This window comes from Nyctereutes procyonoides, unplaced genomic scaffold (genome assembly GCF_905146905.1).
Source record: "Nyctereutes procyonoides isolate TBG_1078 unplaced genomic scaffold, NYPRO_anot_genome, whole genome shotgun sequence".
NCBI classification, from domain to species: Eukaryota; Metazoa; Chordata; class Mammalia; order Carnivora; family Canidae; genus Nyctereutes; species Nyctereutes procyonoides.
Window position 1 is genome coordinate 44,336,324 of NW_026575043.1, and position 13,775 is coordinate 44,350,098.

The following is a 13,775-nucleotide window of genomic DNA, read 5'->3' on the forward strand; positions in this document are numbered from 1 at the left end:
ATACTTCAATGCTTTCATTTTCCACTCATTTCCCTAACACTGATAAAAGTGAATAGAACCCTTTTTGTCCCAGGAAGACATAAAACCATATTGATGAGAGGTCTGTTCATTAAATATCTTCAGGATGGATTAAAATGATCATGAGCTCTGGTTCTAAGAATGCAGAGACCGGTAAATAAATGTACTATTGAAAGGAGATTAGCGGTGAATGCTTAACCTACTTTGAGAACAACTTGTTTTTAACACTAAGTACCATCCATTCACATTTACATAATTAATGAACTAATTACAAACGCATCTTATCTAATCATTTAAGTGGGCCTTATGTGACCCATCCTTGCCTTCACTTCTAATTGCACTTCCTTCAAAGGAATACAACTTTACTTTCAAAACAATACCCTGTAATTTAGACCTTTTTATTAATTCAAGCCAGCCTCCTCCCACATAAAAATCAACCGGGGGTGAAAGGAAGTTGGTGTCTAAATGTTGTTCTTTTTTAAACTAAGAACTGCAAGCCAAAAGTATGGGGCTGCAAATGTTTACAGAAAGCAAATTTTCCCCAGAAAAAGGAAAAGTTGTAATGCCATCGTTTAGCCAGACGAACAGCGGTTGTGTTAAATCGGCACCAAAGCAAATGATACATACAACAGTAATTAGCGAAGATTACACAGTAATTAAAATCACGATGATTATGTGAGTGAGAATAATTTATACAATAATCTCCACGCTCACATTGCAATATGGTACAAGTCCAATAGCAACAGTGGAGAGCCATGTTTGGTAATAAATTCAAATCACAGCATCACTAATTATGTGGTGATAGATTGGTCACTGAAGTTTAGGGATAAATTAAGTCTCTGACCAGGATACACACAATTTTATTTGGGCTTCCCAAGGCTACCAGTGGGGACCTCAAACACTTGAATGATTTTTCTCTTTACTTACTGTCCTCTCTTTTTCCTTCTCATCCCTCCTCTAACCCCATCCCTCAACTCTGTCAGCATAATTTTGTCCACTCCCATAATTCAATCTTCCACTTGGTGGAAAACATTTGCTTTGCTTATTTGTTTTTTATCTACTCACTGTTATTCTGCTTCAGGTAAGGGACCCAGTTATTCTTTTGGGAAACTTTTCCTCCCCCAGTGTTCCTGTAGTTTGGGTGGGAATAACCGCATCTCCCAGAACCAGGTGAGAACACCAACTTGAGCCTAGGATAAGAGACTCCTTCATTCCCTTTATCCATTCTGACTGGTTCAGAATAGCCATGTGACTCCCTTTGGGCCAATGAAAGTCAAGCTCAGGATTTTTGTGGAACTGTTTAGAAGAGAGAAGCCCTCTTTACTTTTGGACTCTGGGTGGTGCAGACATGAGCTGGAAGGTCTTGGCCACCATCTTGCTACCTCAGAAAAAAGCCAATGTAGAGAAGAGTAGAGCAGAGAGGTTGCTGAGGGATCAAATACCCAAGATCATTTTTTGAATCCTTGGATCCAATAATGCCTGAAGCTAGATCTACCTTTGTTTCCAAGCTGCATGAGATAATGCTAGTTTTCATTTTGCACAAGCCAGGTTGAGTTGGGTTTCATGTCATCGATACCCTCCACCAATCCTAGTAATTATATTATGCAGAGAAGTCCTGGCATCTCCATGGATCCAGACCAGAGTTCAAAACCTCTGGATGGTTCCACTTGCATGTCCTTAAACGCATCAAGTTCAACATGTTTAAAACCATTTACTGAAACTCCACTGTCATTGGCAAGGGATTCTCTGTCATGCTCATGGTTTTCTGCTGCAAGTCTGGTCCACTTCCACAATCTCTGGCATGTGAGATTATTATAACCCAGTCATAGGGTTCCCTAGTCCTGCCTGTCACCATCCCTGACTTCAAGAGCAGCACTGCCCAGGCCAGCCAGGATGAAGGAAGGAGAGTGGAAGGGAACTCTTGCTTAGTAAACACCAACTTGGTGCCAGCGCTTCCACCAGCCACTATATAACTATTAACTCTTTAATCTTACAAAAGGGATATAATCATGGAGGAGAGGCTGTAACGTGCTCATGACCAGGTGGCTAATAAGTTTGGATTAGAAACCAGGTCTACCACACTGCACAGTCTATTGTTCTCCTCTTACCACTTTTGAAATAGGTCTTCAAGATCTCTGCCAGAGGTGGTTTAACACTGTGTCCACCACTCACCTCTGTCCTTGGTCTGCACTCTGGGGGAGCTGAGGCCCAGACCTTGAGTATTCCTCCCTATATTCCATCAACACTGGAGACAGTCGAGCAGTCTGACAAATTTACCTTTAGTGTTGACAGCAGAAGCATCCTTCAAATCACCCTGGTGAGGGGTCATCTAACTTCTATCCACTGTCAGTCATTTGCTCCATGCATATTTATTATCTACTATGTGTCAGGCACTGTGCTAGGTGCTGATGTACAAGAAGAAAAAGACAAGGTTTGGGTTTTTTTTTTTTTTCCTTAAAAGGCTGCTAAGATGCTTGAATTCCATCCTGTTCTATCCTGGAGGGCAGAGATCACCAAAGTTTTTCTGTAAAGGGTAGATGGCAATTATTTTTGGCCTGGAGGCCATCTGGTTTCTGTTGCAACTACTCAGTTCTGCCGTCATGGTGCAGAGAGAGTCACCAACAATATGTAAACTCAAAAACGAAAATGTGGGCATGGCTGGGTTCCAATAAAACTTTATTTACAAAAACAAATCGAGCGCCAGATCTGGCCTGTAGGCAGGAGTTTGCTGACTTTTGAGGTAGGAGATGGGAAACCACTGCAGTCAGACTTTCACTTTAAAAGGATCATACTGGCTGAGGTGTGGGGGATGGACCAAGGGAAGATGGTTTTGGAAGTTTTTTGTCAGCATCTAGGACAGAAATGATGGCAGCTTGACTTACAGGGCTTGGCAGTGAGGATGGAGAGAAGCAGAGAGAGGCAAGAGTGTTGGAAGGGGACAGGATAAACAAGATTTGGGGATCCGTTGAATATGAGGATGAAAGAGAGGGGATGATAATCTGAGACGATCCAGCTTGGGCGACTTTATGAATGGATAGAACCACCAAATGATACTGATTACGCACCCTGGGCAGGGAGGCAGGAGTTCCTCCTGGATATGCAGGGAGACATGTGGTTGGCAGATCTCAGTGTAGACAATTAAATACGATATCTATGTTTAAAACCTAGGAGAACATAAGAGCTGGATGTCTAGATTTGGGGGTTGCCTACTTACAGTAGAGGAGTTAAAATCACAAAAAGGTCATCTGGGATCAGGTAGGGAGCAAAACAGTCAAGTGAGGGCAGAGTACCCCCACAGCCCTCCAGATTTGGGGATTGAGGGTGGGAAGGAAAAGACCAGAAAAGAGAGGTTTGAGGAACTCCAAGGAGCAGCAACGTCTACAAGGCTGAGTGAATAGAGAAGTATTTGACAGTTTGCCAATGCTGGGGAGAAGTCCAGAAAAAGATCAAGACTGGAGAACATACCCTGATTGATCCCTTTGAAAGCCACGGATACAGTGAGCACTGAAGTGAGTGGTGGGGGCCAGGCCAATGTGAAGTGTGTGAGTGCAGATGGCACGAGAAGACCCCTAACCCCCTTGGAGAAAAGCCTGGTGCCAAAGGGGAGGAAAAGGAAGACCTCAGTGGGGCTGCAAGGTGACAGGCGAACAATACAATTAGGATGGGGAGGACCTCAAGGTATTTCTCACCTATGAAGAGGAACTACTGGAATGGGGAAGTTGAAGGTGTAGGAGACAGAGGGGACACTGGGTGGACGGGGGTGCTGGGGTGGTGGCGGTGGTGGTGTGTGGGATGCTAATTAGAGGTGGACAGGACCAGATCTCGTCTTCTGAAACTAGAAGGAAGATGGGGGCAGAGATGAATTTATTTATTTATTTACTTCATGTATTATTTTTTAAAAGGATTTTATTTATTTGAGACTCAGAGAGAGAGAGAGAGAGAGAGAGAGAAAGCATGAGTGCCAGGGTAGGGGGGAGCAGAGGAAGAGGGAGAAGCAGGCTCCCTACTGAGAAAGGAGCCTAATGCAGGGCTCGATCCCAGGACCCCAAGATCATGACCTGAGCCTAAGGCAGACACCTAACCAACTGAGCCATCCAGGCAACCCCAAAGATAAATTTATAGACAACACAGATGTGGAGGCAGTTATTATTATTTTTTTTACTGGGAATGAATCAAGAATTTAGGGTTTAGGGTCTCTCTTTAGAGTGAAGGACAAAGGCAGAAAGAAAGTTGGGATGGTTTGGAATAATGACCAATGGTTTGAAATGACTGGTCCATAACCAGACATCAGCATTCTGTTCCACTGGGTCAATTCAGACTTGCCAGCACATGGACCCTGCACAATGGGGTGAGAGACCTGGGTTGGGGGTCAGTTGGGTTTGGGGAAGAAAGAAAAGCCTGATATACTGTGAAGACAAGAAGGAAGTAGGGGGAGGCCCCCCCCAGCTTTATCACTCTTCCAGTGAGGGCTGAGGCAGGAGAGGCTAGGCACACGGAGTGGGGTCGAGGTGTGAGGTGAATGCGCCGGTCCTGGGACGGCCCTGGCACCACCTGCAGCCAGATGTTAAGAGAGATTCCTAAGCCAAGTATGACTGCCACCACCAAGCCTATAAACTTCCTCTCTGGGGGACATGGAGGTAATTTAGTGTCTCCATCTCCAGAAGCTTTTGCGTTTATCAGCGCAGCTGCATGGTTCCTGGACTGTAAATCATAAGGCTTTAGGTGTATTTCTCTGGGGTTGACGTCCCCTTATAAATAATGCAGGGAATGCTTTTATTTTTTGGCAGAAGACCACTTTCTCTCTCTCTCTTCTGTTTTTAAAGTGACCTTCCTTCTCAGTCAAACTCAAAATGTCCAAGAGACCCATTTATTGAGCCCAGCAATGGGTCAGGTAGCGTGGGGCTGGGGATACAGGTGTGTCATCCTCTCCTACCGCACAGTCACCTAGCAGAAAGGACACTGGGACAATCCGGTAGTATCCAGTCACATTTAACATGCAAATGCCCTTGGACTCACAGAATCATTTTCCCCTGTGTATAAGAATGTGTGTGTGTCTGTTGGTGGGAATGTGAAATGGTGCAGCCACTCTGGAAAACTGTGTGGAGGTTCCTCAGAGTTAAAAATAGACCTGCCCTACGACCCAGCAATTGCACTGTTGGGGATTTACCCCAAAGATACAGATGCAATGAAACTCTGGGACATCTGCACCCCGATGTTTCTAGCAGCAATGTCCACAATAGCCAAACTGTGGAAGGAGCCTCGGTGCCCATCGAAAGATGAATGGATAAAGAAGATGTGGTTTATTTATACAATGGAATATTACTCAGCCATTAGAAACGACAAATACCCACCATTTGCTTCAACGTGGATGGAACTAGAGGGTATTATGCTGAGTGAAATAAGTCAATCGGAGAAGGACAAACATTATATGTTCTCATTCATTTGGGGAATATAAATAATAGTGAAAGGGAATATAAGGGAAGGGAGAAGAAATGGGTAGGAAATATCAGAAGGGAGACAGAACATAAAGACTCCTAACTCTGGGAAACAAACTAGGGGTGGTGGAAGGGGAGGAGGGCAGGGGGTGGGGTGAATGGGTGACGGGCACTGAGGGGGCACTTGACGGGATGAGCACTGGGTGTTATTCTGTATGTTGGCAAATTGAACACCAATAAAAAATAAATTTATTATTAAATAAATAAATAAAGCTACAGGAGGAATAAAAAGCAATTGTCAAATAATAAAAAAAGAGGATGTGTGTGTGTGTATGTATGTGTGTGTTTTAAAGGCTTATAGGCTCAGAGAAAATGTCCTGAAAACCTCTGAAAGCAAAAAAGACAACTTTAATTAAGTAAACCGTGGCATGACTTGAAGATCTTTTGCAGGACTTGAAAAAACTGAGACCTGCTTGGGCATACTGATAAGGAAAGTTCGCCAAAATATATTGTTGAGGGAAAGGAGCACATTGTAAGAATTTGTAAGAATTTATGCAGAGCATAAGGTACATAATAGGGCATAACATCATTTATGTCTTTTAAAAGCCCACAAATGTGTGATATATTTGGTACAGGTACATATATGTTTAAAAATCCAGAGAGAAAGATGTCAAAGGGGGCACACCGAACGGAAGGTGGTGGATACCTCTGGGAAGGGAGCTGAGATTGGGTTTGTGGTTAAAAGGACTTTAGCTTTTGGGGTGCCTGGGCAGCTCAGTCGGTTAAACGTCTGACTCTTGATTTCAGCTCAGGTCATGATCTCAGGGTTGTGAGATTGAGCCGCATGTCAGGCTCTGCTCTGGGGGTACAGCCTAAGACTGTCTCCCTTTCTCTCTGCTCCATATCCATTCTCCTGCTTGTGGACATGTGCGCTTTCTCTCTCTCTCTCTCTCTCTCTCTCTCTCTCTCTCTCTTTCTCTCAGATTTTAGCTCTTTCTGTAATATTTTAAGTCCTTGAAGAGAGCAAGTATTCATAGATTACTTGCGCAGTTAGAAGGCACTGGAAGACACCTGAGCTCTAAGGCTGGACCTCACTATAAATTTGGATAAGATACTTCCTTCCACAGACCAATGTGTTCCCCATCTGCATAATGAGCAAATTAGATCAGATGATCCCAGTGGTTCCTTTCAACTCAGAAGTTCGAGAATCTTTAAATTGTAAACGTATTCCAAGGGCGGTGCTCAAAAGTTTCAGGGCTTACTGCCATAGGATCTGGCACTCAGTAGGCATCTTTTGGAATGATGCTGAATGTTGAATAATAATCTTATGCAGTTTTAATATTAAGAATAGATGTTCGCCAGTAAATTTTGCAGGTGAGTGATCTGCACCCCGCCCCCACCCACTCTGGATAAATATCAGAGAGCCATGGCAGTGCAACAAATACAAATATAGGCTTTGGATGGATTTGAACCTGGGTTCAAAGGTTGGCTCTTCTGGGATGCCTGGGTGGCTCAGTGGTTGAGCATCTGTCCTGGGCTCAGGTTGTGATCCCAGGATTGTGGGATCAAGCCCCGCATTGGGCTCCCCGGAGGGAGCCTGTTTCTCCCTCTGCCTATGTCTCCGCCTCTCTCTCTGTGTCTCTCATGAATAAATAAAATCTTTAAAAAAAAACAACAAAAAAATCCTTAACCCCCCCCCCCTCCAAGACTGGCTCTTCCACTTACTTGCTATGGGACATTGATCAATTACCGGCCCTCTGGGAGTCACAGTCCGTGCTGAGATATGACCAGGTATGGTCAATATTTTTGCTCCAGCCTTTATATTATGGTTAGTTATTCACTCAACAAACATTTACTATTTATTGTTTGAGAGAGAGACAGAGAAAGAGATACTGTGGTGTGTGGGTGGGTAGGGAGGGGTAGAGGGAGAAGGAGAGAAAGAATCTCAGGCAGGCTCCATATCCAAGAATCCAATGCAGGGCTTGATCTTACGACCCTGAGATCATGACCTGAGCCAAAATCTATCAGACCCTTAACTGACTGAGCCATCCAGGCACCCTCTCAACAAACATTTATTGGCACCAACTGTGTGCTAACCCCAGGAATGCAGACGTAAAGAAAGTTGACAAGGACCCTTATGATCCCTCCTTGCCTCCTGTTCTATCACTGTCCTTGGTGTAGGCACCACTGTTCTGAACTGTCCTGGGACAAACCTGAGGACTTGGAAGGGGGGAAAGGAAGGAATAGGGGGGCTAGGCTCTGGACAGCCTGCCTGGGGATGCCAAGGACAGATGCTGCTTGAGGCACAGCTATAGGAGCAAGGTAAGACTGTGCCTGGACCAGTTGTGGGCCTCATATTCCTATTCTGTCATAGTGAGAGTAATATCTGTCACCTGGGGTTCCTCTGGGCATTGAGTAGATACCAACATCAACAAAGCCAATTTTCTTGATCTCCTTCTAGGTGCCAGTCTCTGAATGAAGACACATTTGTGCATCATCTCATTAACCTGACAACAACCCAGATTGATTCCCAAAGAAACACAGACAGAGAAGTTCAGAAATCTTACCCCAAATCTCACTGCCCCAAGTCCTCCATGAAGGTTGCAATCAACCTCTTCCACGTTCATTAATGTTGCGCTTTTGACTCCTCCAGTGAATCAGGAGTGTTCTCAATGTTCTCTTGAATGGTGAGCCCTTTCCAGAAGGTTTCCAATTTACTTTGGCCAGACACATCAGAGGACACGCTATCTCTGGCGGCTCTAGCATTTCAAATGGATTTCTTAAATAATAAGATCTGAAAGTTGAAATTACTCCTTGGTCCATGGGCTACAGAAAGGATGCTGTGTTAGCAGGCATGGAAACATCATGAATCCTGCATGTCTCCACTCCATCAGAGCCCATGGGTGACCAGGTGTGCTGCCAAAGAGCAGTGCGATTCTGAAAGGCATTCTTTTTTTTCTGAGCAGCAGGTCTCAACAATGGGCTTGAAATATTAGGCAGCCTTATTGTAAACAGATGTACTGTCATCTTGGCTTTATTGTTCCATTTATAGAGCATGGGCAGAATAGATTTAGTATAATTCTTAAGGGCCCTGGGATTTTCAGAATGGTAAGTAAGCACCGGCTTCCACTCACAGACACCAGCTACATGAGCCCCTCACAAGAGAGTCAGCCTGTCCTTTGAAGCTTTGAAGCCAGGCACTGCCTTCTCCTCTCTAGCTATGGAAGTCCTCTGGTAGTAAGCTCTTGCATCTACACTGGAAATCTGTTGTTTAGTGTGGCCACCTTCGTGAATGATCTTAGCAGGATCTTCTGGAGAACTTACTGCAGCTTCTCCATGAGCACCTGTTGCTTCACCTTGCACTCTGTGTTATGGAGATGGCTTCTTTCCTTAAGAAAGCCAACCTTTCCTCGTGAGCCAACCTCTGCTAGCTTCAAATGTTTCTTCTGTAGCCTCCTCACCTCTCTCAGCCTTCACAGAATTAAAGGGAATTAGGGCCCTGCTCTGGTAACTAGGCTTTGGTTTAAGAGAGTGTTGTGCTTCCATCCAGACCACTCACACTTTCTCCAGATTAGCAATAATGCTGTTTTCTTTTCTTATCATTCATGTGTTCCCTGGAGTAGCACTTGTCATGTCTGTCAAGATCTCTTCCTTTGTGTCCACAACTTGGCTAAGTGTTTGGCACAAGAGGCCTAGCTGTTGGCCTCTTTCAGCTCTTGATGTGCCTTCCTCACGAAGCTGAATCATTTCTAGCTTTTGATTTAAAGTGAGAGATGTGTGACTTTTCCTTTCACTTGAACATTTAGAGGCCACTGTAGGTTTATTAATTGGCCTAAGTTCTTTTTAAAAAAGATTTTGTTTATTTATTTGAGAGAGAGAGCATGAGCAGGAGAGGGGAGAGGGAGAAGCAGACTAGACTCCCTGCTGAGCAGGGAGCCTGAGGCTCAATCCTAGGACCCTAGGGTCATGACCTCAGCCAAAGTCAGACACTTAGACAGCTGAGCCAAGCAGGTGCCCCTTGACCTAATTTCAATATTGTTGTGCCTCAGGGAATAGGGAAGCCCGAGGAGAGGGAGAGAGATGAGGGAATGGCTAGTCGTGGAGAAGTCAGAACACATACAACATTTACTGATTAAGTTCAACATCTCACATGGATGTGTTATTCGTCACGCCTCAGAATAATTACAATAGCAACATCAAAGATCATTGATCACAGTTCATCATAACAAATATAATAAGGAGAAAGTTTAAATATTGCAAGAATTACCAAAATGTGATGCAGAGAGCTGGAGCAAGAGCTGTTGGAAAAAATGGCACTGATTGACTTGCTTGACAAACCTCCAATTTGTAAGAAACACAATATTTGACAGTGCAATCGGCGAACACGATAAAGCAAGGTATGCCTGTACAATTCTAATTATGAAACTCGGATATGATGTTAATGATCATTCACATCCTGCTATGGCCACCCCTGGTTCTGCCTCTGCTGCCTTATACACTGGCTAATGGGGGAAACCAGGGGGTATGTATTTATCGGGAGAGCACAAAGCTCTCATCCTTTGGGGTTCACAGAAGAGGTGGCTCTTTTTCCATATAGGCTTTTGTTTTTAATTAAGAGCAGTAATCAGATAATCTTGCTTTAATTAACTCCCCAGATGCATCCCCACTCTTGGAGCCTCTCTTTGATATTTTCGACGTCAAATTTTTCAGCCTAAGATTATCTGCAGGCATGCATCAGACATTTGCCATTTGCTGAATATGCCCAAAAGGTTAGCATGAATTTCCACTCCCTTCTTTTTGTAGAGACAGCATCCCCCTCCTTCAGAGCAAATACATTTCAAGTCAGGATGGGGTTGTCTGCATTTGCTCCTTGAGTCTGTGACTTTTCTTTCTACTTTATCACACTGGTTCTTCTGGTATCAGAAAAGCAGTATGTATTTCATCTTAATTATGCATCTGCTTAATCCATAACTTCTGATTTATGGCCATTAGCTCCTAATTACAAGAAGGCCACCCTTGAAAAGGAAAACCAAATGAGCTGAGAGAAGCAAAGCTGGCTGAAAAACAAGAGTGAAGATGGATTTAAGTCCTAAACTAAGAGTGGATCCCAAGGCCCGTTTGTCAGAGGAACCTATTGTTGGCAATCCTACAGATTTGCAAGGGTTTATCTTAGGTCATAACTGAATCCGTCTCTCTCTGTGATGGGGAAAATATAAAACCTTGACATTCAAAACAAAGCTAAAAATTCTAAGGGAGAAATCATCCAGCCCAACTGTCTCCATACTGATTTGCCATTAAAAGAACACCCCAAAATATAGAAATGCTTAAGTGAATATGTTTACAAAAGAAAAATTAAAATCCAGAACTACCTATAAACAGAAAATAAGTATGACTTGCTTTAGATAGAAGGCAACTATAATAAATCCACAGTTATTTAAAAAATCTTCACCACATGCTATTTAAAAATCATTGGGAAAACCTGCTTTAGGGAGGGTTGCATTAGGTTCTCATCATTTCAACTGTTTGGAGCAGTAAACAGAATTATATTTCCTGTTGCACAAATGAGGAAATGAAGGCTTGGAGAGGATCATCGACCTGCCTAAAGTCATTCAGCTAAGAAGTGGCAGGGTTATAGCTCAAACTGTCCAAGGCCATGCTTATCCTTGCTGTAGCTGGAGAAAAAGGAAGACATGAACAACAAGCTTCAAGGCATCAGATTCTTCAAGTTATCGCCCATCCAGAGGCAGCAGAGGGATAATCTTACCTGGGGCTGAGAATGTGGCTGCTGCTGGCTGACTGTCGAGAGGGGCTCCTCATGGTATCTGTGGCCAGGGACAGCGTACAACTCAACCAGGACTGCAGACTGCCCTCTGGCTGGGAACTGAGGATGGAGACATTATCTCTAGAACCAGAAAACAGGGCGCTGTCAACACAATGACAACCACACTAACAGCAATAACTAGATATTCACCCCTAAGCATAAGCCATGTGCTACAACCTGTACATGCATAACCTCAATCAGTGCTCACAACACCATCCCTGAGAGATGGGAGCCAGTTCTGTCCCCATTACATAGATGAGAGTAATGGGATCTGAGGAGGCCAACTTGGGTCTTGTCAAGGTCATCCACTTAGTCAGTGATGAAGCTGGAGTGCAAATCCTGGTCTCTCCGATTCCAATGTCCACGCTCTTAACCACATTCTTCCTTAGATAGGTACTCTAATACAGATGTTGAGGCAACTCAGATTTTAGAGTAAAAGTTGGCGCTGAATTTTATACCAAATAATATGTCCATGGAATATGCCAAGTGTGAAGATCTTAACTCTTTGCCTGCCTTAACCAGAATGGCTTTGTAGATAGATGACTTTTATATCCTTTAATTCTTAAATTAGGCCTTGTGTGGGCCTGTCATTGATGTGGGTACTCAACAATGGTTTTATATTCTGGTTTATATACTCACACAACTATATCAATATTGATATGTATATCTATATATATATATCTATATATATATCTACCTATACTTGTGTCTGTCTATAAATTTTTTTGATTATTTATAGAATACTCTATGGTGGGCAACATGGGAAGGAGCTTTAAATATGAATCCAACATTGACCCTGTCCTCAAGACTCCATCTTAGAGGAGTACACATCTATAGAAATAACCACAAAATAAAGGAGAAAATTATTAATGCCAAGAGAGGGACAGAAGGTAGGAGAATAAGGAAGGAGCATGGATTTGCTTCTTGGAGGCATAAGGGAAGGCATTAAGTAATGATAGTTGAGCCACAACTTGTTTAAAGGTTGGTTATCTCTAGAACCAGAAAACAGGGTGCTGTCAGCACCTGTTCTTCTGCCTGAAGAAAGGAATTTGAGCTGGAAGGAACAGCATACACATAACTATGGGTAGGGCATGGATGATATGGAAAGCAGGAGTCCCAGGTAGAGAGGGAAGGAAGGGTCAGATATGTGTGGGGCTCAAATGTCAGTCTGAAAAGTCTATTCTGAGGCAACAGGGAGCCATTGAGGATATTTGAGGATGTCAGTGCCATGCCAAGTGGTAGGCTTCTCTCTGTCTGGAAGAAGTTGCACAGTTCAATAACATGTCCCCAGTGCTATATGTTATGATCATGGGGTCAGAGCTATCATAGACATTGCTAGTAATTCTCCAAGTGGGTGTGGATGTTCCCACTGGACACAGAGAGCCAGGGGCTTATTCTTGGCTTCAATGTCAACTGCCCAGTTCTATTTGGGGTTAACTTACATCTCTTTTCTGCCACTGCTGTAGTCCACTGCTGTCTGGACACTAGAAGGAGACACAAGAAAGAGTCTGTTATCCTTGTGCTGTTGGGAAAGAACATAGTCCTTGGTGTTAGACCAATTTAGGTTTGAGTTCCACTTCCAACCTTTGCTCCTGTGTGATCTCAGGCAAGTCACTTGCCTTCTCTGACTCCCCTGCGTTCCTTTGTAAAATGTGGTTGTGAATAGGACTGAGGTGTGGAGCAGATGCTTCCTGTGAAGCAAGATAATCCCTAGAAAGATCTCGGCATGGTTCTTGACAAATAAATAGTGTTGATTAAAAGGAAACAACCATGATCACTGCTCTTATTTTAGGACAACCGCTACTGCTATTATTAACAGCACCATTACTGTCAACAAGCCATGCATTTGCTTTATGTTCTTTGTGAGTGCTAGCGAATCAGACAAGAGGGCAGGTGGCCAGCTTTCTAGGGCATTCTGGGAAATGCTGAGACTAATTACAGTAGTAGCTATTCTGTAGGGAGCATCCCTTCATTCAACAAATATGCTTTACCTGCGATCTCACCTAACCATCCTGCCTCTGTCCATTTAGTGAACAAAGAAACTGGCACCTTTGCTTAAGATCACACAGCTTTGAATCCCAGGTCTGTAAGAGCTATTAACCTCATGCTCTTCATCAAAAGGCAGTTGCCCAGTGTGTGGGTGTAGACAGCGAAACCACAACCTCAGATGCCTAAGACCTCATTTGAATCCTGGGTTCACAGGCCAGGGCCTCCCAGTTTTATTCTTTGTGTGGAATCTGGGAAATTTCTTCCTTAAAAAACCTGGTCATGGGGTAGCCCAGGTGGCTCAGAGGTTTAGTGCAGCCTTCAGCCCAGGGCCTGATCCTAGGGACCCAGGATCGAGTCCCGCATTGGGCTCCCTCTGCCTGTGTCTCTGCCTCTCTCTCTCTCTGTCTTTCATGAATAAATAAATAAAATCTTAAAAAAAAAAAAAAACCTGGTCATGGGGCACCTGGGTGGCTCAGTGGTTGAGGGTGTGCCTTTGGCTCAGGTCGTGATCC

General features: G+C 43.8%; 1 protein-coding gene across 1 annotated transcript in view; it reads right to left on the reverse strand.

Moving 5' to 3' along the window:
- MYO18B (myosin XVIIIB) overlaps nt 1-13,775 on the reverse strand; it is a 256,494-nt gene that overhangs the window by 17,148 nt on the left and 225,571 nt on the right. Inside the window, 2 exon segments of the mRNA XM_055323213.1 lie at nt 11,218-11,355; nt 12,717-12,758. Coding sequence (XP_055179188.1) covers nt 11,218-11,355; nt 12,717-12,758 — 180 coding nt within the window.